Source organism: Ochotona curzoniae, unplaced genomic scaffold (genome assembly GCF_017591425.1).
Source record: "Ochotona curzoniae isolate NIBS_2020 unplaced genomic scaffold, NIBS_Ocur_1.0 scaffold_1852, whole genome shotgun sequence".
In the NCBI taxonomy this organism is placed as follows: domain Eukaryota; kingdom Metazoa; phylum Chordata; class Mammalia; order Lagomorpha; family Ochotonidae; genus Ochotona; species Ochotona curzoniae.
In genome coordinates this window covers 54,486,553-54,513,624 of record NW_024467087.1, presented here as the reverse complement: position 1 = coordinate 54,513,624, position 27,072 = coordinate 54,486,553, and the positions used below count along the sequence as shown (strand labels likewise).

The window sequence follows — 27,072 nt, the reverse complement described above, 5'->3', positions numbered from 1 at the left end:
GCTCTACTTGAGATCCAGCTTGTGACCTGGGGGAGCAGTGGAAGATAGCTCAAGTCCTTTGGCCCTTGCATGCACTTGGAGACCTGGAACAAGCTCCTGGCTCCTGGCTTTGGATCAGCTCAGCTTGCCCTTGTTATTTGGGGAGTGAACCAGCACATGGAAGCTCTCTTTGTCCTCACTATAATTCTGTCTTTCAAATAAATTTTTAAAAATCTTTTTTTTGAAAAGTAGAAAACAAATGACAGTTTATTTATAAACTTAGTTCAAGGTATGGCTTCCCAACAATTATAAATTTACTGGTAAAATGTTGCTCACCCTTGTAAACTGTTTTTTTTTTTTTTTTTACTCTCAGGAAATATTTGCGGGACTTAAAATCCCTTTTTATTCTTTTGAGAGATAGATATACAAAGAGGAGGAAAGAAATCTTCCATCTACTGATTCTCTCTCCAAATGACCACAAGATTGGAGCTAAGCTGATCCAAAGCCAGAAGTTTGTAGTTTCTTCGGGGCCCAAGAAATCCTTGGGATGCAGGGGCCCAAGGATTTGGACCATCTACGGCTGCTTTCCCAGGCAGTAGGCAGGGAGCTGCAGTAGGGGAGCAGCTGGGACTTGGACCATTATCCATACGGGATGCCAGTGCTACAGGTGGAGGATTAGCATGCTGGTTCCCAATATATGAGGAACTTGAACAGATTTTGAAAAAGAAACGGATTTCAAATTTTTTGTATCAAAATAAGCTTTTTTTAAAAAAAATTTTGAGAACGGCCAGCACTGTGGTATAGTAGGTAAAGTCACTGTGTGCAGTACCTGCATCCCATATGAGCACCAGTTAATATCTGCTGCGCTACTTCTGATCTAGCTCCCCTACTAATGTCCTGGGAAGTAAGTGGTGCTTGGGCCTCTGCAAGCATGTGGGAGACTCGAAGAAGTTCCTGATTCTGGACTAGCCCTTCTCTGGTTGTTGGAGTCATTTGGGCAGTGTATGGAAAAGCTGCAGAGAGCTGGAAACTCAATTCAGGTCTTCCATGTGTGAGACAGAAACCCAATTACTTGAGGCATAACTGCTGTCTCCCAGGGCCTGGGTTAGCAAGAAGCTGCAGTCAGGAGCTAGGTATGACATGGATGTTGCCATCTTTAAAAATAATTTGAAAGGCACAGTGGAAGAAGGGACAGGCAGAGAGGTTTTCTATCCACTCATTCGCTGTCTAAATGGCTACAGGGTTGGCACTAGGATAGGCCTCAACCAGGACTCAGAAACTTCCTTTGGATCTGCCATATGCGTGGCAGGGGCTCACTCAGGCTGTCATCCACTGCCTGCCCACACACACTAGCAGGGAGCAGTATTGGAAGTGGAATAGCCAGGATGTGGCACCTATATGATGTAACCACTGCAGGTGACAGTGCTGTGCCTCTGTGCCAGGCCCCAGATGTGCCTTCTCCACTCAGTCTTTTCATTCTATTTTCTCATGAGCTTTTTGGAGTTTCTTCATATATATGCCTATTTGTAAAAAAAACCCTAATCTCCATTTTAAAAAATGAAGAAGGGCCTGGTGGCGTGGCCTAGTGGCTTAAGTCCTCGCCTTGAACGCCCCGGGATCCCATGTGGGCGCTGGTTCTAATCCCGGCAGCTCCACTTCCCATGCAGCTCCCTGCCTGCTTGTGGCCTGGGAAAGCAGTGGAGGACGGCCCAAGGCTTTGGGACCCTGCACCCCTGTGGGAGACCTGGAAGAAGTTCCTGAATCCTGGCTCTGGATCGGCATAGCATTGGCCATTGCGCTCACTTGGGGAGTGAATCATCGGACGGAAGATCTTCCTCTCTGTCTCCTTTGTCTCTCCTCCTCTCTGTATATCTGACTTCCCAATAAATAAATAAATCTTTAAAAAAAAAAATTCTACCTGGAGGCTGGAGGCCAAGAAAGCTGCCTCAAATTAACTCTAGCAGCTAGATCTGGGGAGATATGCCAGAGTAAGCAGTCTTTACACAAAAGAGCAAACCTACCATGATCTGATCTGCTAAGAGAACAGCCAGATGACAAGCTGAATTAAGATTTAAAGGGTATAGATATCCCTTAAAAACAGCATGTGATTTCATTCAACCTACTTACACCCTGATTCACTCACTTTCATTTTGCTTCATTATGAGTCAGACATGGGCTGATTACACAAAAAAGCAAACAAGCGTACTATGAGTTCATCCACTGAGTAAAACTTGATTATTTTATTGCTCTCAGAATTGTTTGGTCTTGTTCATTTCCCTTGACTCCCTTCAGTCAGTCATAAATGAAAGATCACCAATTGCTCAAAGTTTTATTAATAATCTTAGAACAAATATAATAGTAATAATCCCATATAGGTATCTAGCATTTTACAACTTTGCAAGAATGTGTACAAATGACACCTCACAACATCCCTGTGAGGTAGGCAGGACAGGTGTTATTTTCCTGTTACTAGTGAAGAGAACAAGGCTCAGAGGTGAAGTAAGGTCACACAGTTGGTAAGTGATGGAGCCAGGACTGGAACCTAGGCCTTCTGACATGCTGCCTCCCTGAGAACATTCAAGAAATGATATCCTGTGCAATGTAATGAGCATTTCTCTCCTATTGCTGATCAGATTGGTTCTTGTCAATTCAACATCCTCTTTCCTGAACACTCAGACATATTCAGATTGTGCTGATACATTTCTCTCTAGTGAGATTCTCTCAGACATATCAAGCACTACCCCACGATGAAACTTCCATTTACGTTTTCAGGATCCTTGGCCATAAATTCTAAATTACGTTGTGAAACTTTACTTCAGATTTTGCAAAAGCATTTCTATATTGAACTTAAACAGAAACAAGGGCTGCTTATGATGTCAAAAGCTTTGCAGCCATTCCCAGTTGAGAATTTTAGGTGTGGACAAATGGGAAATGCGGAATGTGATTTTACACCTAAATGGAAGCTGCATCAAGCTGCAGAGACAGGAAAAACATTGGAGTCTACTCCCAGGTTTGATCCCCTCTTGCATGTGACCAGCTGAAAGTATGATCTGAATTACGCCGCTAGGAGTGTTCAAGCAGTAGTGATGAAAGCATGTATGTGCATGGTAGAAAAGAAGAAAATGCTCTTCAGTGGTTTTGTCTTGTTTAAATATTCACCATGGCGGATTTTAGGCTATACCCTCTTTTTGTTAAATTTTGGAAATGTGAAATATGGTAGACTTATCAACTTGGAATAGAACATTGGAACAAATGTAACTGACCCAGAACTACCTGTCAAAGCAGAATAAAGCTTAACAGGCATAAAACACAAGGGTCGAAGTTCAACTGCTCTGCTTTGGATTCAAAACCAGAAAGCAAATGCAAAGCTTCAGGTAAAAGTTGAACCATAGACCATGAGGCATGTAGAACATATTTTCAAAATATGAAAATGATGGTTGCATTATCAAGAATGATATTTTTAAAATTCCACTTATGGCCGTTTGAATTTAAGAGCAACAGGAAGAAACTTAAAACCTATATGGTAAGGGTACAACAAATGGATGGGATCTTGTAAGGGAATTGAGGTGGAAAGTTAGAACCAAGAAACAAGTTAAAATACAATCAAAATAGATTTGTAATCCTAAATCTGTCCTAGCCAAAAATGTTTCTTAAATTGAGAAATTTGTTCAAAAAAGCTAGTAACAATAAAAGTGACTTTTATCTTATAAAAGAAGGCAATATTTAAATGCGGGTTAGAAGTTATGCTGTTAAAGATTAGGCAGATTGTCAGTGACGTGGTAAAACTCTGATTTCTCAAAATGCCATGGTAGGCCTCAATGTTAATAAAATTATTAAGAAACAAGTACTTAAAGCCTAGTAAGAATTGTATTCTTATTAAAGAAATCCAACAGTTTGAACTAATATGAAAAATATTGCAGCTACATTTTTTCTAAGACAAAATTTAAGATACAGAATGGTCTAGTTCAGTATTCTAGGCTCAAAAACTGTTTCACTTTGGAAATGCGTCTAGACTATTCACATGGTATCATTGTCGTCCTCATCATCTTCATGCTTTCTCTTCAATGGGTTTGACTCGTTGGCCGCGTTCTGTGATGATACCATGTTGGTAGTAATAAGAATATTTTTCGGCCCAATCATTGAAGGGTTAATCAGAACATTTGGAACAGAAGTTGTTGGAGTAACTGTAAACGGGGAAAAAAGCGCCCCCAAAATATGAATTACCCAGAATCAAAAGGAGAGACTATGTAACAAAACAGAACTATGTAACAATGCCAAATATAATTTTGATAACATAGGTAATGATAACGGCATTACTATTATTGACATATAACAGTTATATTTATGGAGTACAGGGCAATCTTCTATGTATGCAGAAAGTAAATCTGTTTAACCACATTTAGTGCAAGGGTAAAGAGATTCTGTTACTTTAACATAACAACTGTCTGAAATTTTCATTAGTACTTAAAGTCATGGAAAGCAGTGCCCTGGATTCATCATAGAATATGCTAGAGGTACCTATTCAAGGTCAGGGATCAAGGTTCTCACAGGCCAATATTTTATATAAATTGTTTATAAGCAATCAGTTTTCAGAGGTGTAAAATATAAATACAGGCATTAATAAACTGATTTAACAGAACTCTTGTATTATTCCAACCGTGTATGTAAATATTTGTGTACATATGCACATGTATATGCACACATACGTCAGTCTCCTATAAAGGCACAGTTTCTTCACACTCATCACTAACTTGTATTCTTTTTTTAAGCTTTTACTTTAAGTGCTTTTCCCTGAGCACGCCTGAGCTTTACAGACCCTACCTTTTCAGTTCACAATGTTGAGAATGTGACAAGCATCCTAAACATTCTCACCTCTCCACCTCCAAATGTCACATATATGTAAAGCTGTATATGCTTTTTAGCGGGTCCACAGAGCCCTCTGAAGAAACCAGATACACAGCAGGGTTGCCACCCTTCAGTGGTATGAAAACAATGTACCCCTTGCTATAGGGACACAAGACTGTTAACACAATTGTAAAATATTCACAAACTGCTCCTCCACCGGAATCACCTTACCTGGTTTGACAGGCGTAGACTGAGAAGGTGGAATCTGCACCGTGAATCTTTGGCTTGTCACTGATCCTGGAGCTGCAACTTTATTTGGAACAGGCGCTGTTTGTGGGGTTGCTGTAGCTATAATTAACAGATCATGTTATCTAGATGACTTCCCATACATATTTATATACTTTTCCCATTAGCTTACCACATACTACCTTCAAAGCACAGGAAACCAATGAAAAATGAGAAAAACAATCAGTAGAAATAGGAGCAAAGGAATTCTTGAAAAGCACATGATGCTACAGAATGTAGGTCTGGGCCCACATGCTTGCGTTTGAATCCAAACTCTTATGCCCCATTAGCTGAGTGTTCCTGGGGAAATGATTAATCTTTTTGTGCCTCAGTTTTCTCATCTGTAAAATGGGGATGACTATCCATTTAATAAACAAAAAAAAAGTCTTTTGAAAATTAAGTGAATGATCCATGTGAAACGCTTCATGAAGCATCTGGAATACAGTAAGTACTAAGTTCTAGCTACATGTAGCCATAGAGAGTTTGAATAACATACTAGAAGGAAGGCAAGCTTTCTATCAATTACTTCAGTGGTACTTCCAATCTTTGTCACTTGCTGAGAATTAGAAGATTCCTCCTGTGCCCATGATGCTAAGCCAACACGCATCTAACAAAAGCAGCTGATCTTTGAGGTCCCTAAGTAATCAAAATATTTACTGCTGTCCTATGTTCAGAGACTTTCCAAGCAGACAAAGATCTTGGGGATAATAGTACCAATCTAGTCCGAGCCCTTCATCATCTAAATTCTACTTAAGAACCATTTAGAACATTTAGAAAATGTCTTGATTTGTTTTGTCACAAGTCCCACCTCCTGCCTCTGGCATTTCCTTGACATGTCGTAGGAGTCCTATTAGTAGGATTTATTTATTTATTTATTTATTTTTATTACAAAGTCAGATATAGAGATAGAGAGATAAGAGAGGAAGTGGAACCACCAGGATTAGAACCAGCGACCATATGGGATCCCAGCACATTCAAGGTGAGGACCTTAGCCACTAGGCCACACTGCCGGGCCCTATTAGTAGGATCTTATCCCATATGCTAGATCAGAAGCCTTGGTTAACATCCTTTAGCCTTGGGAGCATACTGCTCCTGTGCTTTGCTCCTAACAGGTCCTCAACATAAATTTGAATAAATTTTCCAAGACTTCATATGAATACCGATGTCACTGCTCTCTCAAAAAACAGCCTTATACAAATGTGTCTGTTTCCAATTTTTCCTTGGGGATGCAGACGCGAATACTTCTCTTCCTCCGAGAAACAGTCCATTCAGGGATAGAGTTACTGAAGACAAAGATATTCAGAAATGGATCCTAGTGTTTCCTAGACTCAGAGGCGAGCCCTTCCTCTACGGGATCAGATATTCCTCATGGCTTTCTCATGCTTAAGTCTGACTGTTTATAGTTTTACTAGAGGACAAGTCAAATTATCAATGGCAACACAAATACAGGAGTTAGTGACTCACCTTTTGACATGGATTACAGTTCAAAACCAAAGGCCCAGGTACTTCTTTGCCAGTCAGAAAAATCATTTCCCCCTCTCACTTACCTAGAGTAGGAGTGGTAGGCCTGTTATTGACAGCACCAACATTTAAGCGAGGAATTAGTCTTCCTTGGTTAGGTCCCTGGGGGATTGAAGAAACAAACTAGTTTTAATATTGCTAAGATTAGACATATATTTACCAAGAGTGAAAGTCTGATTGTTGAGATTATGAATTAATTAATGGATAAACCATGGTGGACTGTCCTGCTTTTATTTTACCAATGTTCCCAACCCAATATTCAAACTAAAGTTTTCATAAGCAAATGTGTGATGAAAGAGAAGTAGACAGCACTATACAGTACTTAAGGAAGAGTCCTATTTGAATTAGCCTAACAGCAGACTTTCTTGTGATTTTAAAAATCTGTTTAAAAAAAATTATTTATGCGAAATTCAGAGTTAGAGAGAGATCTTCAATCCCTGGTTCACTACCCAGATGGTAGCAAGGACCAAGGCTGGGCCAACCTGAAGCCAGGAGCCAAGAGCTTCAGCCAGGCACCTTATGTGCATGTAGGAGCCCAAGCACTTGGGCCACTTTCTGCTGTTTTCCCAGGAGCATTAGTAGGCAGCCATTATCACAGGAGGCAGGACCAGATTGGTGCCCATATGGGATGCCCATAGCTGACGGCTTAACCTGCTGCATCACAACTCTGGTCTCTTGATGACCTTGAGTGATAGGAGAGCCTGTGGTTGTATTTCAGAAAGCAGGCTCTATTCCTATTGGTCTATCATTCACTCTATTATAACGCCTCACTAAAAAGTTTGGTGCAGTAGAAAGTTCGGAAGTTAGAAGCCCTCGTAATCAGTCTTAGCTTTGCTACTAACTCCATCATAAATGAGTTCAGACTCCATTTCCTGACATTAAAACAAAACAAAACAAAAAAAGAAAGAAGGAAATGTTGGGCTAGATGAGCAGCGCCTGGCACTTTTAGTTCTAAAAATTAAACACATTCTAGTAAATTATCTGAAGCTTTCATCAGAGAGTGGCTGTTCAGTGTAGCTGCTATCACTGGAATGTCTGCATCCCATATCTGAATTCTTGGGCTCAAGTCCTGGCTCTGCTCCCCAGTCCCAGCTCCCTGCCTCAGCTCCCCTACAAGACAGTCGGGGATTGCTCAAGTGCTTGCATCCCTGCCACCATGTGGGAGACCCAGATGGAGTCCCCAGCTCCTGGGTTCAGAACTGGCCTAGTTTAGGTTGATGTGGGTATTTGGGGAGTGGACCACTGGGTGGGAGACCGCTGTGTGCTTTTCCAAAACACATAAAGAAGTATCTTAACCGTTAATCTACTGAATGGGTATCTTATCTTTCTGTTTTTGTTTTCATTTTTTTTAAAAGAAAGGAATGTTGTGCTCGCTTCGGCAGCACATATACTAAAATTGGAACGATACAGAGAAGATTAGCATGGCCCCTGCGCAAGGATGACACGTAAAAGAAAGGAATGCTAACCAAATAGTCTTACCTTTTTGATGAAGGATTTCAGCCTGTAGTTTGGCGCTGTTAAGCAGTATCTGTCAGGTGGCAGTCTGGGTCCTGCATATGGCTTAATGAGTGGCAAGGGGGTTTGATTTTTCTGTCTTGCAATATCTAGTAAAAACTAAAGAAGAAAAGCTTTATGAGAAGTGTAATTCCAAAATGATTAAGTAGACATCCCTTTCAATAAATGCTTGCTCACATCTCTTGGAGGAGGAGAGGTAAAAGACTGGTCAGCACGGCACTGGATGGCCAGTCGCACGTCATCTGCATCAACATTAGGCTTCTTAGCATGGCTTGAATACATTTTTGCATCATCCAGAATTGTAGTCACGTAGCCTTTAAGAACAAAACAATTTTTTCTTAAACATGAACACAGCTTAATATTTACGGCTACTTGCCTTAAGAAGTTCTGCTAATTTGTAAAATGTTTGCTAAATTTTGCTTTTGATAGCCAATTGTCCTGTCCATAGGATAGGTTTTATACAGGTACCGCAGTATCTCACTGCGCTCTACACTGAGCTCTTTTTTTTTTTTTTTATCTTATTTGTTAGTGCTTTAGGCTGAGTTCTGTTCACACGCTTTGGTTGAAAAAATATAGTAAAGCAAACTCTTCAAATTCACAAGTTAGGCAAGCCTTGGGTGCTTTGTGAACTTACGGAAGGCAAACTCCAACATTTGATTTATGACCCGTGGTTCATACTCTGTGATTCCCATATCCTTCAGGATCTGCGCCATCACCTGTGGATTCCAACAGAAACGCCAGATACGTAATGTAGGCAGCAGAAATCAAGGCTGGCCAGCAGGTAGTATTCACGTTTTTGATACAAGGGCCCCTTCTGCATGTTTCAAACCTCTGTTCAGGGTTGTGCTAACAAGTGTCAGTGATTACCCAACTCACATTATACGCTCCCACCAAAAACTTTTACTCATTTTTTTTTTTTTTAATGTGGGTGGGGGGAATGAGAAAGAAAAAAGGCCGTGGTTGGCCGTTCGCAGAGGAGGTAGGTAGCGGTGGCACAGCTGGCTGTCATTTCCCGATGCGGCAGTTAGGGAAACTAACATCAGAAGCCTGGACGCCAAGGGTCAGGGCTCGAGGACTGGGCCAGACGTCTGAGTCCCGCGGCCCGAGGCCCAGGAGATAAACTGGGCGGCCGGCCAGTTGCGTGGGTTGAACAGCCACCCTCCGGCGGGGCTCGGCCAGGGCGGCAGGAGATCGCCTCGGGATGGGGGCCAGGAGGAGCCCGCATCGCACTGTGCCACCGGCCGGCCGCTCCTTTGCTGGGCTGAAAGCCAGCCGGCGAGCTCCCCTCAGGCTGTCAGCCTGGCTCAGCCCTGCAGGTGCCCGGCCGCGTCAGGCTCCGCGCCCCGCCTCTCAGCCTTTGCACTTACCAAAGCATCTCTCGGAGCGTTCTTGGGAGGAGGCGCCATCTTGCTCGACTCCATGTTATCCTGAGCCTCGTCATCCGGGGAGAGCGAGCTGGGGCAGTCGAGCGACTCCTCGCTCAGGCTCCACCCCTGCGGGGACGGGAGGCGGGCTCAGCGCGGCCGCCCGCGGGCTGCCGGGCGCTCGGGGCGCCGGCGCCCGGGAAGCCGGGCCGCGAGGGGGCGGAGCAGGGCATGGGGGTGGAGGGGCGCCGGCTCCGCAGGGGCGCGGGGAGCCGGGGGGGGGGGGGGGTCCTCCCGGAACCTCCGCGACCCGGGGCAGAGGAGAAGCCGGCCCTCGCGCGGCTCGCTGGTCCCCAGCTGTGAGGGTGCCCCGGCAGGAAGCACTCAACACCTGCCGCGCCCGCGGGGGCCCTTCCTGCTTCTTCCTACCCGGCCCAGGGTTAGGTGCACACGTGTTGTCAAGCAACACGCCAATAGCAACCTCGTTTTTATGATTAAGTATGTCCCAGACCTTGTTCGCGTTATAAACTACAGATGTATTTGTTGTTCCTTTGATGTTTAGCACGGGTGTTCGGTTTCTTATTTGTTAAATCTCGCAATCCTGTCCTGCTGGTCACATATCAGGACTTCTTTCAGCTGTTAACTACACGCAAGGCTAACGCATTTGATGATCATCAAGGGTCCTCCCGGAACCCTGCAGTTCTATATTGGGGTGTTTAATGGCTTCCTTTCAGCGCCCGAGGAGACCCTCATGGGGTCCTTCGTAGCCTTGCGGAGGTCCTCAACCCCGACCCCGCTGGAATGACTTTAACAACTGTCCATTTAGCTTGAGTAGTTTTTGGAAAAAAAAAAAATCCTACCAGGCAACTCTCCGGCTTCAAATGGCCTACAGAGTGCTTTCTGAGTTCTGCTCATCTGCCTCTTCGTGTCCCAGCGCCCGCCACCTGGGCCTGGCAATGCTCAGGCCGCCTTTCCGGTGCTCCCGTCGGGAGCCACACACAATCCAGGCCGGAGGCCGGCAGGGCCGCCGGTGCCACGTCAAATGCCTGGGCCTCCCACATCCCTGCCCAGTGCTACCACCTTCACAAGCCTAAGCCTTACTGAAACTATAGAAACTACTCCTCCCCGACCCATACATTCTCTCACAGTGCGCCTCCGTTTTTCATATAACCATAAACTATGGATTTCCTTAAAGACCTCCAACGGCTTCCTTATCTCTGTCTCTTCTCTTTTTTTCTCTCCCTCTTTCTGATACACACACACATTCTCTCTCTCTCTCACTGGTTTCCCAGATTTACTAAATACTTCAGTTTTGGGTATTATTAATATTATTATTATTATTATTTTACCTCGGAAGCATCTTCAGAATCTGACGGACTCGATGAAGCCATCCTGAGCTTTGCTGGGTAGCGCTCCGAGCGGCGTCGTTCACTGGTGCGTCACGGCTTCAGGCCCCCCACAACCACGTGTTCGCAATACATTGTTTCCAGCCGGAACATTCATCTGTTGTCTTCAAGAACGCCCTTCTTCAGCGTCTGCATGGCCAACGCTGGGAAACTAGTTAACAATGTTCTCCCTCCAGATGAGTGGGAGATGTACAGAGAATAACATTTTAACCGATATCTCAAAAATAAATTCAAGGCCAAGCAAGTCTGTCCTACCTGTTCCAGCCATTCATTTGGCTTTTGCAGAAGGCCCTGCTGCGCAACAGTTTCTCATCTATGCTGTTTACAAAATGAACATCCCCCTCACCCATAGGGCAACCAAGCTTTAGAGAGAGGCAGCTTGGCCCAACTGTACCTGATACGCAAAAACAGAACACCCTGCAAAGCCACATAATCTATAAGTATGTGTATATATGTGTAAATAACTGTTCTCTGGAAACTATGTCCTCATTTACTTCTTTATTACATAAACACTGTTATCTAAATAAAACAGTGGACTAGTTAGTAGTGGCGATTGGTAAGAAGTAATGGTAGGAGTGTGGAAAATCCATTTTTTATAATATTTGTGTCCTTGGTCAGAATCACTTATTTGAACTCTTGGGAATTTAAATTTTGAGTCATGTGATTGTGCATGCTTAATATTCATAACTGTAAACCTTTAGAAAGGAAAATGTAAATATGCATCCAACTGAATAGCTATTACCTATATTTCACAAAAAAATGAACATTGACATGTTTCTTTTGGTCCCATGGTATAACAGCATATTTTCACTACTTCTGTTTCTTTTCCAATAATACTTCTTTGAACTGCCTGCAGCTTTTGCGATACCCTTCTCTTTTAGACGGTGGTCAAACAATACAATCAAATGTGATATTCACTTGGGGTATACATCTCTGCTCTTATCAAGAACACATTTGATTGATTCTTGATGGCAGTCCATCCAGTGTGATGACACTGAGTTAAACATCCCTTCCAAAAACAATATGGAAATTTAAAAATCTACTTATGAGGAAAAGCAGACTTTAGACTTGTAGGAGTTCCTGGTTCTCTGAAATTGTCAATTAGAACCAGAAGCTTGTATTGGTCAACTACCTATTTGTCAGCCATTTGGGCTCTTTCTGTCTATACATCATATATGCTGTGGGCTTAGGGCCCAGGACAAAGTGGATACAGATTCGGAGACTGAGTCAGAGCACCTTGTGCGTTTGTGTGTCCTTTGCTGACAGTGAGGGTGAGAAATGTACAAGGAACAGTCATGTGGTCCCAACAGAGATGGGACCACATGAGCTATCCCCACTCGTGTCCATGGCAGCAGCTGAGTGCGCACACACATAAACAGCTATATCCACCAGCAGCCACATCTAGTCATCTAACCATGCCCCCAGTTGTTCATATGGGCTTAAAACAATAGTACCCTGGATGAGCCTGGTGCAGTAGACTAGTGGCAAAAGTCCTAGCCTTGTGTGTGCTGGGATCCCATATGGGCCCTGGTTCGTATCCCGGCTGCTCTACTTCCCTTTCAGCTTCCTGTTTGTGGTCTGGAAAAGCAGTGGAGGATGCCAAAAGTCTTGGGACCCTGCACCTGTGTGGGAAACCAGGAAGAAGCTCTTGGATTCAGATTGGTTCAGTTCCGGCCGTTGTGGCTGCTTGGAGAGTGAGCCTGCAGATGGGAGGATTCAGAAACACACAGATGTCATCACAAGTTAGAGGTATCTCATGGAAAAAAGGGCTCACTTATTTATTTATAGTATTTTTTGATGGCTACTGATATATTTAATACATGAAAAATGAATGCATCATTATGAAAATGAAAACATGCTTACCCATATAATACCCAGATTCTCTTGTGCTCTCCATAATCTGCATATAGCTTCATTAATTCCTCTGAGGCTTCTGGACTCAGCTGGAAACCAATTCTGAACAGTGAGCTTGCCTTGAGGAGAAGGAAGCTGCCAAACTAGCCATTCATAACTTGGCACCAAGGTCACATCATGGGACTGAGAGGAGGCACAGGACCCCTGAGTTGGCATTGATTTGAAGTGTGATTGTCGTGATTGTCTGCTGGCTGGAGAGATACTTCTTGAGGGATGGTCCCCAAACGTGTATCATGGGGCAAAAAGGCAGGCAGCAGCTGAGGCTTGTTATCTGGGAGTTGGAAGTTGGTCTAGTTCCATGACATCTGCCAGGGATTGTGCCCCTCACTGAATCCCTGTGGGCAGACCTGATGAAAAACCCTCCTTTCCACAGGGGCCTTTGATTTATGGGCGTCCCCTTTTGTTGGGGGAGTTACTGATACTGAATCACTGAGAGAGCCCTGGACATCACCAGGGGGACTCTGGAGGGTCACCCCTGAAGTGGCAGACCGGGGATCCTGAGATGAGATCGGGCACTTTCAGGGTGGTATGGCCGTAGACAAGAGATCCATTTATCTGGGGGGCACTGAAGATCAGGTGGCCAGTGCTAAGTACACTGAGATGAATGCGGGGAGCGGGTAAGAATGTGCTTAGTTCTGAGGGCATGGACGGCTAGTCCTTCCCAAAACACCTCCTGGTAGCCTGCGGCCATCTACTGCCACCCTGGACTTTGTTGTTAGGGTACCAGCTGGGTGGGTGGCTCACAGTGGGGTGTCCCTGGGGTGGGATGAATGGCTGCCCTGGCAGTGGCCAGTGGTGCCCAGAAGAGAATGAGAAGTTTCACAGCATTTCTCTCTTCACCATCCTTGGGACCTTCCTGCTGCTGCTTTTAGATTGGGATCCAAAGAACAACTTGTCGCAGTTAAGATAGAATGCAGCTCATCAGTCTGCATTTGTTTCTCTTCCTCCGTGTGAGCAAGCATTAAGGTGCTGCCACTGGATGGGTGACCTCATAGCTTCTCTTAGCCCCTGAGGCCTGGAAAGCCCCTGCACCCACCGCTGTACTTGTGTCGGTTTTCTGGTGGGACAGGAGCTGGGTGCCTGCAGGGCTGCCAAGGAGAATCTCATCTCATATGATGCCCCTCTATTCTCATCCTTAACATGTTTCCAAATTTAAAGGACTTTTTTTTTCTTGCTCCATATTTTAAAAATTCATTGATAGACAAAGACAGAAAGAGAAAGAGAGATCGATCTTCGACAGCGAGGCTAGGCCAAAGCTGGGAAGTGAGAACTCAACTCCCATCTGCTGTGCAGGTGGCATTAATTCAGCTTGCTAAGCTGCTTCACAAAAGTCCACCCTTTGTCCCACATTTGAAAAATATGAATTTACAGTAGCCCAGTATTTTACATCTTTTCTATATCCAGGAGCAATGGTGACCTCATCTAGGCACATGTTTTAAGTAGGTTCAAAAATATCTTATTAAGTGTTGTCTGTGTAATTTAAGGACACTCAGAGTAATCAACAACTTTCCTTATGAAAGCTTCCATATCCTGGGTAGACAAATCACATTCCCTTTTAGTAGAATTATGTAAGTTTGGCAGGTTAAGATCTTTTCATTTCTCTGAATCTGTTGAGCAATTTGTTCTTGTGGGTCAAATTCTTCAATTGATTCTTCAGTTGAATAGTTTATCTCTGAAGGGCAAATCCTTCAAACTCTTCTCCAGAGTGGGAAATAATGGGTTATTATTATTATTGCTTTCTAAAGATTTATTTATTTTTATTGGGAAGTCAGATATACAGAGAGGAGGAGAGACAGAGAGGAAGATCTTTTGGCCACAACAGCTAGAGCTGAGCCAGGAGCTTCTTCTAGGTTTCCCATGCAGGTGTAGAGTCCTAAGGCTTTGGGCCGTCCTCCACTGCTTTCCCAGGCCACAGGCAGGGAGCTGGAAGGAAAGTGGGGGCACTAGAACACAAACTGGCACCCATACGGGATCCTTGAGCTTGCAAGGCAAGAACTTTAGCCAGGAGGCTACTACACTGGGCCAGGGTTTTTAGTATTATATATACTCTGTTTAACCAACTATTGGTTATTTGGAAAATGTTAGCAATCTTTCTGCTCACGCTTTCTGCCTGTGTTGCAAGGCATAGGTTAGCCACTCTCGTTCATAAGCTATTGCTTGGTTTTCAACAAGCTCAGTTTAAAAGATCCTAACTTATGTTTTATGTCACTTCTTGGCATGCATGCCCCAAACATATTGGAACAAATGAAAAACACAGGAGAGAAGGGTGAGAAGGTTTGTCACAGTATGTTGGACTCAAATTTGGCTGACTATGGAAATAATGCTTTCAATTCCTCCTAACTGTGTATATCAAAAAATTTCCTGTTAACTGATAGGATGTTTTGACTTTATTTTTTATTATGTTTCAGCAAAAACATCAAAAAACAAATTGAAAGATGCATTGGTCAGTGGATTCTTTTTTCTTTGATACAAAGTTTATGGACTGAATGGAATGTGATTGCTTTTGTATTTGTACTCTACTTGAATATGAAGAGATAACGAAAATATTTTTGTATTTGAACAAAATAGCAACACTCCTTTATTTTATGTTTTCTGAAGTATTACTGTATCTGTAGAATCCAAGAAGAAAAGATGAAGCTCCATTATCAAGTCCAAGTTCCCAAAAACTTGAGGGAACTTTTTTTTTCTATTGTCATTAGTTAACATGTCAGTTAATAAACTTGTAGAATCAGCTGGGCAGTGTAGGGGACCAACAAACTTGTTGCTGAAATGTTTGGTTTTTGTTTGGTCATAGAGCGTTTTAATTGCAGCCTGAATCAGGAAATGTAACTTAATTTTGTAATGCAAACAAGAGAACTGGTGCTGGCTTTGTAATTGCTTTGATGTTCATTATGAGTTTTGGATCCTTAACATGGTCACAATGTTCGCAAAGTTGCATATTAATCCAGCCTTACCTTGATACAAAGCAAAAACAGGTCATCTGCAGGTCAAGTCAAAAATGAGTTGTTAATGTCCACAATTACATCTCCTGTGATTTGCTCACGTAAATCGTAAGATATTTTGTATATTTAATTTTGGAATTCATGCAGTTTTTGCACATTATATATTTGCATGAATATTTTGAAGTCCCCTTGTATACATATATTTCAAAATTATTTTGTACCAAAATAAACATTTTTTTTTGTTGTTGTTGTTGCTTCAGTGTTCCGTGGGCTTTTTGAAGTACCCTAGTATTCTGTTTTTTTTCCTAGCCATTTCTCTACACTAATGATTGACAATTTAGTGCTGATGGCTGAGAATGGCCATCCCAGTCTGAGAACATACTTTATATGATTTCTAGTATTTTTAAAGCGTGGGCCCAGATGGCTGTATTGGAGGATTTCACAAACATTTAAACAAGAATTAATATCAATCACTCAAAAATTCTTCCAATAAATAGGAAGTTGAACACTTTCCATGTTATTTTGAGACCGCTATTGTCTGATATCAAAACCAAAAGCATTGCAAGAAAATTATATATCAATATTTATTATGAATATACATGGAAACATAACCAACAAAATCTGGCACTAAATATAAGAGCATATAAAAAGAATTATGTACAGTGACCAAGTCAGATTCATCCTAGTCAGATAAGGTTAATTAAGCACATGAAAATCAATACCATACAACATAAAAATATGGAACGCTTCAGGAATTTGCATGTCATCCTTGCGCAGGGGCCATGCTAATCTTCTCTGTATGTCCCAATTTTAGTATATGTGCTGCCGAAGCGAGCACAATATCTGGTGTTTTCAATTTGCTACTTGGAGCCTGGGAAAGGATGTTGTGGGCAGTTCTTCCTGCTTGCTTCAATGCAACTTGTATCATTGTTCTATTGAAACCAGGCTTTGTGACCTCTCCCCTGGCTTCCCTGACTCTTGAAGAGCCGTGGTGTGTGAAGAGCTGTCCACACTTGAGTCTCCAGAGTGCTTCATCCAGCTGCTATCTTACTCTACTTCTTTATTCCAGTATTCTAGTTTTTTCATGGATCAATCTTAGTAAGCTGTGTGTGACCAGGAATTTGTTCAGTTATTCCAGGCTTTCCGTTATTGGTGTATAGGTGTTCATGACAATTTCTAATGTCCCCTGTGTTTCTGTGGTGTCGTTGCAAGGGCTTCCTTTTCATGTCTGATTTTTGGGTCTTTTCTAATTTTATCTAGTTATTCTCCCTAAAAATTTGTCATTTTTTTTCCGTATCTTTTTGAAGAACAGGTTCTTTGATCCATTTATCTTTTACCTTGTTTTCTTTAGTCTCTCATTTATTTCTGCTGTAGTCTTTGTTATTTCTTTTCTTCCGTTAACTTTCTTCTACTAATTTGGCTGTTCTTATTTTTCTAGCTCCTTAAGTAGCAATGTCAAATGTTTATAGCAATCAACTCTTCAAATCTTCTTTGATTGCTATAGACCTCCCTCTTTAGTAGTGTGCTTCGCCTTGTCCTGTAGATCTGGGCAGTTTGTGTTCATGTTCACTTGTTTCAAGAACTGAGCAGTGGGACTAGACAGCTACGGAGAAGCTGAGTGACAGATTCAGTTGAGTGTGGGCTGAGGTCAAGGAAGTGGCTACACAGAGTCAGCAGGAACTCAGCCCTCTGCACCCACCCCCTCCGCCTCCCACACATCTCAGTGAAGTCAGACATCAAAGGGATCGCTGTGCTCTCAGCGAACCTGATTGGGAACATCAGCCCCCTTGAAGTGCCCTCGGACTGGACTGGGGCAGACAGAGTGAGCAGTACCCTGCTCCGGTTCGCTGGCAGAAGCAAAAGAGCCAAGTTGGGATGGACCCTTCTTGTCTGGATCCCATTGGGAGTAGAGGTGGAAGGAGGTGGCTGAGCCGGCCTCTTGCTTGTGCTTGTCCCCGCGGCCACCCCCAGGTACAAAACGCCAGGACCCTTCTTTCCCATCAGACTCTTGCTCCTGGCAGGAGCTTCCGTGCAGGCAAACTGACAGGGACTATGCAGCTAGGATGGGTCCCTAGTCATGCTGGTCTCTTGTTGTGCCCAGATTTTGAGATCCCCAGAGATCACCAGGAGTCTGAAGTCGATCCAAGTGCACAAGGATGGTTTATTGAAGCTCAGCACATCCAAGCCTGGGTTCTTGGTTGAGAGCAGGTAGCTGGCTGACCAGCCGGGACCAACACCCCTCACCGGGAGTGTGGCCCTGAACAGAACATTCATAGGGTTTTTATAGGGGCAGTCCACGATAGCTTGAAAAGGGGCAATTCACAATAGCCTGCAAGGTAAGGGGAAATAACACACATTCCCTACTTACTTCAGCTGGACAGCCCATGCTTCCAGCAACTAAGGGAAGCACCCACTTAATTACTTGGAGCCACCTGTGATATAACCAGACTTCGGTGGGCCTTGGTTCATAAGAATTGGGACCCATCAGTACTAAAGGTCACATAGGCCGTTTAGCCTGCAAGCTCATACAGTTTCTTAGTAGCAATGAGCCATGAACAAATGCCATGAGCAAATGGTTGGGATTTGGATACTGAGGTTTTTCACTCTGCTGCCCTGGGCCCATCGCTGAAGTTGGTTAGTGGGAGATGACGGGGCCCAGTGGCTGGGCAGGTCCCTCTATCCTCTTTACACCTGTGCTTCAGGGCAGAGCGAAGAAGGTGGCTGAGGACGCATGGGTGGGATCTCTGGGTCATGAGTGGTGGTGCTGGTGACTGTGCTACTGGTGACTGTGTAGGTTGTGGGTGCTGGGTGCTGAGTCACGAGATTTGCTTCAGCAGGCGACCTAATCTGATTTGGCTTCTGCAGCCCACACGACCAGGGCTGTAGGCTAAGTGGCAGCAGAAAGGCTCACGATCGAGCCCGGCGAGGAGACTGGGCTCCTTGTACACCTGACAGCCCTCAGGTCACCACTCATCTGGCAAAGGAGCACCCCCTGGGCAGCTGGAGATGCCAAGTGGGAGTGCATCCTGTGGGGTCAGAGGTGGCTCCCCAGGGGGTTACCTGCCAGTAGGGCACCAACGTGACCCAACTCCCAATCCTCTGCCCTCCCCACACCAAACCCTCCTCTGTGGGACCGCTAGGGCCAGGAGACCTCTGAATCCAGTCCCACCCTGTAGCGGGCAGTGTTGACCGGAGGAGCGACAGAACCTGTAGTCACAATGAGAGAGGTGGAGGAGAGGAGGCCGGGGAGCAGGCCTTGAGCCCTTAACTCAGTGGGGTTGACCTTCACATACTTGTGAGGGGAGGGAAGAAAAGAATCCAGGCTGAAAAAAAGATGACCCAAGGTAGTACTCTCCTTCAATGGCCAGGATAGGTCTGCAGCTCAGAGGGGAAGGGTGGAAAGATCACAGGGTCTAGGGTCAGCCCTTGAACCAGGGCCTCCTGGCTGCAAGTCACACTCCCTGGCTGCCCCCACACCTCAGGCTCTAGGGAGAACCCTGGAATCATACAATAGCTCAGGCCTTGGGGTAAAAATGTTCATCTACTGAATGGGTATTGCCTGAATTTGGGGCTGCTTCTGGGTGGCTAAGCCAGAGCCAGTGAATGACTCCAGACCTCCAAAGCCATCATTTGGGTCCCTTTGTGGTACACGTTGTGGCCCTGCAGGTAGCTGATTCTGTAGCCATTTTAAAAAGGTTCTGGGTTGGAGAGGTAGCATAGCAAGCTAATCTTCTACCTGCAGCACCGGTGTCCCATATAGCTGAGGAGCTGACTGCTCCAATTCTGATTCAGCTACCTGCTTATGGCATGGAAAAGGATGGCCCAAGTCCTTGGGACCTTGTACTGTGTGGGAGACCTACAAGCTCCTGGCTCTTGGCTTCCGATTGGCTCAGCTCTGGCCTTTGTGGTCGTTTAGGAAGTTAAACCAGTGGATGGAAGATTTCTCTCTCTCTTTCTCTCTCTCTTTCTCTCTCTTTCTCTCTGCAATCTGTAAATCTGCCTTTCAAATAATAATGATGATGGTGATAATAATAATAATAACACAATGAAAAAATTGCCCCTTTAGGTCTAGCTCAAGCCCTACTATTGAACACAGCCCTGTTGCCCATAGGTTGCAGGTTGGGGACCAAAAATGGGATGAGGGTGGGGGTTCTGTGACTCAGTTTTCCCATCAATACCCAAAGAGCTGCTGATAGAATGAGGTAATGAACGTCAAGTGTCTGGCATAGTGTTCAGTACCTTTTCACAGACAGTGCTGGGCACCTGTAAGTAACCCCCAAATAATCAAAGCACCACAACCTTCGCATTAGAGCTTCGCAGGCCTTTAGAAAGCATCTGCCTTCACTTGGTGTGTGGTTGTATGCAAATAGCTTTACCTCTCTGAACCTTGGATGCTTCTGCCAAATGCAAAAAACACTCTAAAGGAATGTTATGGAGAGCTAAAGTTTTTATAAATAGCATATAGTATCTTGTAAAAATAAACATCTATTTACTTGAAAAGCCAAGTGACAGAGACAGGGAGAGACAGAGATGGAGTGGGGGAGGGGAGAGATACATCTCTCTGTTAGTTCATTCTCCAACTGCCCACAACAGGAGCTAGTCCAGGCTGAAGCCAGGATCCAAAAACTCCATTTATTTCATCTACTGAGTTGGCAGAAAATCAACTACTTAGGTCTTCATCCGTAGCCTCTCAGATACAACAGCAAGAAGCTGGATTCTAAGCACAGGGTAGCTGGGACTGGAGCCAGGCACTTCAAATATGAGATGCTATCATCTGAAGTTGTGGCATAACCACAGCAGTCAGGACTTTTCTTTCTTTCTTTCTTCCTTTCCTTCTTCTTTTCTTTCTTTCTTTCTTTCTTTCTTTCTTTCTTTCTTTCTTTCTTTCTTTCTTTCTTTCTTTCTTTCTTTCTTGATTTGTTTTATTTTTATTACAAAGTCAGATATACAGAGAGGAGAGACAGAGAGGAAGATCTTCCGTCCGATGATTCACTCCCCAAGTGAGCACAACGGCCGATACTATGCCGATCCGAAGCCAGGAGCCTCTTCCGGGTCTCCCACACGGGTGCAGGTTCCCAAAGCTTTGGGCCGTCCTCGACTGCTTTCCCAGGCCACAGGCAGGGAGCTGGAAGGGAAGCGGGGCTGCCGGGATTAGAACCGGCGCTCACATGGGATCCCGGGCGTGCAAGGCGAGGACCTTTAACCACTTGCGCCACCGCGCAGGGCCCTATTACTTTATTTTTCTTTCAAAAAAAATTTATTTTACTTATTTGAAAGGCAGAGTTACACAAAAGAAGAGACAAGATCTTCCTTCTGTGGATTCACCCCTCAAATGGCTACAATGGCTGGAACTGGGCCAGCCCAAAGCCAGGAGCCAGGAGCTTCTTTTGGGTCTTTCATGTGGGTACAAGGACCAAGGTCTTGGAGCATATTCTGCTGCTCTCCCAGGCACATTAGCAGGGAGCTGGATCAGAAGTAGAGCAGCTGGGCCCAGCGCAGTGGCCTAGCGGCTACAGTCCTTGCCTTGAACGTGCCGGGATCCCATATGGGCACCAGTTCTAATCCTGGCAGCCCCACTTCCCATCCCGCTCCCTGCCTGTGGCCTGGGAAAGCAGTCAGGAACAGCCCAGAGCCTTGGGACCCTGCACCTGTGTAGGAGACCTGGAAGAAGTTCCTGGATCCTGGCTCTGGATCCACACAGCACTGGCTGTTGTGCTCACTTGCGGAGTGAATCATCGGAAGGAAGATCTTCCTCTCTGTCTTTCCTCCTCTCTGTATGTCTGACTTTGTAATAAAAATAAACAAATCTTTAAAAAAAAAAAAAAGAAGTAGAGTAGCTGAAACTTGAACCAGTGTTCACATTGGATGCTGGCACTGCAGGAAGCAGATTTCATCTTCTATACCACAACACCCCCGCTATCTTTTTTTTTTTTAATGGAGAATTTAAGCCATTTGTAATGAAGGTAATGATTCATAGATAAGGTTTTATTACTGCTATTTTGATACTAATTTTCTATTTTGACTGTCATGCCTTTCTCTTTCATTCTTACAGTTTTAATGTATGGTTAAGTAGTGATTCCTTAAACTTTTGGTGACTTCATTATAAATTTTTGTTTTACAATTATTATGAGACTAACAAACATGGTATTAGTTATGATATTTTAAATGGCAGCATACTACGATTGATAAAATATTAAGAAAAGTAGGGCAGGTGCTGTGTCATAACAGGCTAATCCTCCAGCTGCAGTTCTAGCATCCCACATGTCCCAGCAGTTCCACTTCCCATCCAGCTCCCTGCTTATGTTCTAAGAAAGTAGCAGAGGATGGCCCAAAGCCTTGGGACCTTGCAACCACGTGGGAGACCTAAGGAAGCTCCTGGCTTCAAAGCAGCCCAAGCCTGACCATTGCGGCCATTTGGGGAGTGAACCAGCAGAATGAAGATCTGTCTCGTCCCTTCTCTCTCTCCTTCTTATTGTGTCATTCTGACTTTCAAGTAAAATTTTCTTTAAAACAATTTTCAAATCTCTCTTTTCTCTTTAATTGTAAGAAAAAGAATGGAGGGGTGGAATTGGGCATTTTCTTTCTTTTTCGGTTGAGTTTGGGTAAACCCCAAGTAAAAATAGTTTCTATACATAGTAGTTTTTACTAAGAGCAACATGATGTGCATATTTTGAGATGACTAGTTTCCCCTTCTTCCTGCTAGAAGCACAGGGGGGATTTTTAGAAGCTGCTGTTGATATAGGGTAGCTTTTTAATTAAACTCTAAGGTGAGCTGGAACCTTGTATCCTTGCTGAGTGGGAACATGTTGCATCTTTCACTGTTGATTTGTTACTTTCAACCCTGCCTGGTGTATTGAGGACCAGAGCCTATGCTCAGACCCCACACTTTGGTATCACACTGTACCTTGTAGAGCGGTGGAAGGTGGGAGTGGTTTTTTTTTTTTTTTTTTTGCCACAGACTAAACTTGGACAGCCTTCTGTCACTCTTGAATGGACCTCTCTGGCTCAGAGGTGCCTTTTTTTTTTAAGCTTTTTTTTAAAAAAACATTTATTATTATTATTATTATCATTTTATGATACAGTTCCATATTCCTTATCCCCTTCCCCCACCTAGTTCCTCTATATCATTACTAACATATAGTTCTTCATTCTCAGTCATATGTCCATCATTGCGGGCATGGACAATGGCAGAGATCCCAGCATCCTATTGTCAAGATATAGTAAACAGTTTCATTGTAAGTCTATCTTTGGAAGCAGAAATGCATACTACACTGCATCCTCACATTTGGATGTTAGTTTCCATTTCACAGCTACTGTACATCCCCTTAAATGAAAAGTCATGATACAAAATCAACAATAGAAAGAAAAATAGAAATTTACAATGCCATGAAGTTAAATGACATCTTACTAGATATGACAGTCTCCATTACACAGCTACTATACATCCCCTTAAATGAAGAGCCACAAAACAAAATCAACATCTGGGAGAAAAAAGAAATGAACAACACCAAGAAGTTAAACAATATGCTATTAAATGACTAACGTGCAGCTGAAGAAACGAAAATCAAGAACCTTCTTGAAGAAAATGATGCCACTGCATCATATACGAGTCATTGAATGATTTAATCAGAAGAAAGTGTTTTGAAGAGATGAAACTAACAGAAAACAACAAAACCCATACGATATAGTTTCTGCTGATTTTTGTTGGTGAAGTGTGTCTCTTCTAGACAATAAATAGATGGGTTTTGTTTTTTAATTTAGTCTTCTAATCTATGACGTTTGATTGAGCTTGAGCCATTTACATTCAGAGTTCAGTATGTATGGGTGGTACTTTGGTTCTGTCATTTTAGGAATGGGTTGTTCATTGGTTTAGTCTTCTGTTGTCTTTTTACTGGGATGTTCTTCCTGTTTCCCTTTGGTTTTGTATGGTGCTATTCCTCTTCTCTGTCAAGAGAACATTCTTAACTATCATTTGTAGGGCAGGTTTGGAAGAGATATATACTTTTAACTTTTTTTATTGTGGAAGAATTTTATTTCATTTTCAAAGACAAATAAAGCTTTGCTGGGTATGTTATCCTGGGCTGACAATTTTTTTCTTTTAGAATCTGGAATATGTCCCTCCATTCTCTTCTTTCCTGCACAGTTTCCTGTGAGAGATCTCCTGTGAGCTTAATTGGCATTCCTTTTTATGTCAATTGATGTTTTTCACGTGCACATTTAAGGATCTTTTCCTTATGTTCAATTGAAGAGAGCCTGATGATCATGTGTCTTGGTCAAGATCGTTTTTGATCAAGCCTGTTGGGAGTTCTGTGCCCCTCCTGGATCTTGTTTCCCAATTCTTTCTCCAGATTAGGGAAATTTTCCTTGATTATTTCATTAAATACATTTGCAAACTCAGTTTCTCTTTCTGCACCTTCTGGGACTCCCATAACTCTTACATTTGGCCTCTTAAGAGTATGTTTTAATTATTGAATACTTTTTTAGGCCTGATCCAGCTCTGCTTCCAGCTTTTTGTTTGCTTCCCCCTGATGACAGGAGATATCTGCCAATTCTGAGATTCTTTCTTCTGCTTGCTTCATTCTGTTTTGGAGACTCTCCACTGTACTTTTAATTTGCTCTACTGTGTTCTTAATTTCTGATATATCAGCCTTGATTTGCTTTATTGCTTCCTTAAATTCTTTGAACTCTTGCATGAGCTTCTCCTTTTAGATCAGAAGCATTAAAATGAGTTTTATGAATTCTGTGTGCCCCATTTTCTCAATCTCTTCCTCAGTTAATTCTGAGGTTGGCATAGGGCTTTGTTCCTTTGCAGGGGAGTTTTCCATAATATTCATTGTGCCTTTGTCTCTTCTTTTGCTCTTGGTCATTTCACTTCTGGCTAGCAGAGTCTTCTCCCTGCACAGGTTTCTAAGCTGTGTCACCCACAGGTCTACAATGCGATTTTACTTATTGCAGTTGGTACACAACTTTTTGCTTGCAGCAACTTGTGCCACAACCTCCAGCGAGTTCTAGGTCTGGGTTCTTATGTTAGAGTTCCACCATGGTCTCTACAGCCCCAGCTCTTGGCTCACCACTCTCCACCTCTTGTGATATTGTGCTGAGGCTGCACCGTTGTCTCTGCAACTTTTCTCCCACTTCTGGTTCAAGCAGGTCCCAGGATTAGAGAGACACCATGTGTCCTATATAGTTAGGTTGTTGGTGGCACTGATCTTGCTGGAACCTGTTGGACGTTAGGTCTGGGTGCCACACGGAACTATTTTGACCGGTATGATGCCACAGTCGTTATTGTTTTCCTGTGGGACCAGTGCAATCCACGGAACTCAGTGAGTTCTCACGAGCTCAACACTTGCGCAGTTCACTGTTGTCCCCTGCAGTCCTAAAGCTATTGCCACAGTGTACAAAATGGCACTCGACGTACCACTACTAGAGTTCTTGATCTGCTGGCCATCAGATCTGAGGGCTACCTACACCTGTCTTGGGTGGAACCTGTAGAATGCCATGTCAATGCAGTTCCCTGAGTCAAAAATGAGCTCATTCCCAGCTCAGTGTTTTCCCATGCCCTTTCCTCCTTATACAAAATGGAGCCCAATTCTGCTGTAGGGGCCTGATTGGGCTGTGAAATCCACCCTGTTCTCACATTGTCCGTCTGAGATCTGCTGCTCTGTCTCTGCTCCTGGTCAAATCAAACAGACCAGCAGGACTGACAGTTCATTGTCTGGGTTCACCTCCCAAGCTCCCAATGAAAGTCCCTTCCCACCTGGTTGCTGGTGGAGTTCCAGCTGCTGGTGGAGTTCAGATTGCGGTTAGCTGAATGCCGCTGGTTTATCTTTACTACAACACCACAATGCTGTGCCCGCTGCTTTCCTGTGTCTGTCAGTCTCCAGGTACCCCTCTGCTGTTGTTCCGTCCTTTCCCATTTCCTGAAAAATGTCCTCTCTGCTTCATCCTGATTAAATGTTTTTCTGTCCGTTTAAACGTGTCCTTACCTATTCCGCCATCTTGATTCTCTCGAGGTGCCGTTTTTGTTATGTTTTCTTTCTCTCATTTATAGGCATCTCTGGTCCACTCATACTGGGTATTTCTGTATGTGACATGGCCCCCACATTTGCAATATTGTGTGTTTTTTCCCTCTTACATAAATTCTGTTCTTTTTTAACAAAAAGATGTATTAATTTATTTTTATTTGGAAAGTTAGATTTATAGAAAGAAGGAGAGATAGAAAGATCTCCCATCTCCTGGTTCTCTCCCCTAGTGGTTGCACCAGCCAGAGCTGAGCCAATATGCAGCCAGGAGCCAGGAGCTTCTTCTGGGTTTCCCACATGGGTGCAGGGTCCCAAGGCTTTGGGCTGTCCTTGACTGCTTTCCCGGGTCACAAGCAGGGAGCTGGAAGGGAAGTGAAACAGCCAGGACACAAACTGGTGCTCATATGGGATTCTGACACATGCAAGGTAAGGATTTAGCAAATAGGCTATTGTGCTGGGCCCATAAATTCTGTTCTTATTTGCACATAATACTAGCTGCTTCAATGGCCAGGCCTGATCTCAGGTGAAGTCAGGAGCCATGAACTCCGTCTGGGTTTTGAGGAAGCCCAAGTATTTGGGCCATCCTCTGTTGCTTTCCCAGGTGCACTAACAGGGAGCTGGACCAGAAGCAGAGCAGCTGGGCCTTGAACTGGCCCTCTGATAGGAGATGCTGCTATAGAAACCGGCAAAGTACCCTGCTGACCACATGCCAACACCATCCATTGATATTTTTTATCAAAGTTTTATCTATGTTGAGCTTCCATGCCAGAGGCCAGCTCCAGCCGAGTTTGGAGCTTGAGAAGCGTGTGTGGAGTCGGCGAAAAGAAGAGATATGGACACTGTCACTTGGTGCCCTCATTTAATAGCTCAAGAAGCTCTTTTTAAATTTTTTTTTTTATTTACCCAGTTATATCGCAAGCTTCTGTACAAACATTTAGTTGTTCTATTTTTGCTTCATGACTAAGGGGGTATGCCCAAACATTTGGTCATTCTGCTTGTACTTCATGGTTAAGCAGATGTCCTTAAAGAAAATTCTGCAAAATACTATATTTATATTCTTCAAAGCAAGCCATTATTCCTTCTAGCCATGGAATGACAGTCACGACTTCAAGGCCAAGGCACATGTGGTTACCTGTTAATCCGTAATAATGTTCCTACTACATTTCTACTTTTGCAATTTACCTATCACTTAATTGAAAAACATGTCACAAGGAAAAAAAAACATGAAGATCTAAGACCAAAGTTTTAAATATTAAATCCCCATACACTTACAGACTCC

The 27,072-nt window shown here is 43.7% G+C and overlaps 1 protein-coding gene and 2 non-coding genes across 4 annotated transcripts; 1 reads left to right on the top strand and 2 right to left on the bottom strand.

Annotated features, from left to right (window-relative positions):
* Nucleotides 1-2,256: 2,256 nt before the first annotated feature.
* TAF9B (TATA-box binding protein associated factor 9b) lies at nucleotides 2,257-9,612 on the bottom strand. 2 transcript variants are annotated; one of them, XM_040999751.1, is made up of 7 exons: nucleotides 9,513-9,612; nucleotides 8,780-8,861; nucleotides 8,323-8,459; nucleotides 8,110-8,244; nucleotides 6,657-6,732; nucleotides 5,056-5,166; nucleotides 2,257-4,163 (listed from the first exon to the last, which is right to left on the bottom strand). In XM_040999751.1, exons 1-7 carry the CDS (start codon nucleotides 9,564-9,566, stop codon nucleotides 3,997-3,999), a joined length of 762 nt encoding a protein of 253 aa, XP_040855685.1. In that variant the 5' UTR covers nucleotides 9,567-9,612; the 3' UTR covers nucleotides 2,257-3,996. The 2 variants fall into 2 exon arrangements, with proteins under 2 accessions (XP_040855685.1, XP_040855683.1); XM_040999749.1 differs by having other exon boundaries at nucleotides 5,056-5,172; nucleotides 9,513-9,610.
* LOC121169554 lies at nucleotides 7,997-8,103 on the top strand. The gene has a single exon (XR_005885859.1). It is a non-coding gene; the product is annotated as a U6 spliceosomal RNA (small nuclear RNA).
* Nucleotides 9,613-16,503: 6,891 nt separating the features above from the next.
* LOC121169553 lies at nucleotides 16,504-16,609 on the bottom strand. The gene has a single exon (XR_005885858.1). It is a non-coding gene; the product is annotated as a U6 spliceosomal RNA (small nuclear RNA).
* Between the last annotated feature and the right edge of the window lie 10,463 nt (nucleotides 16,610-27,072).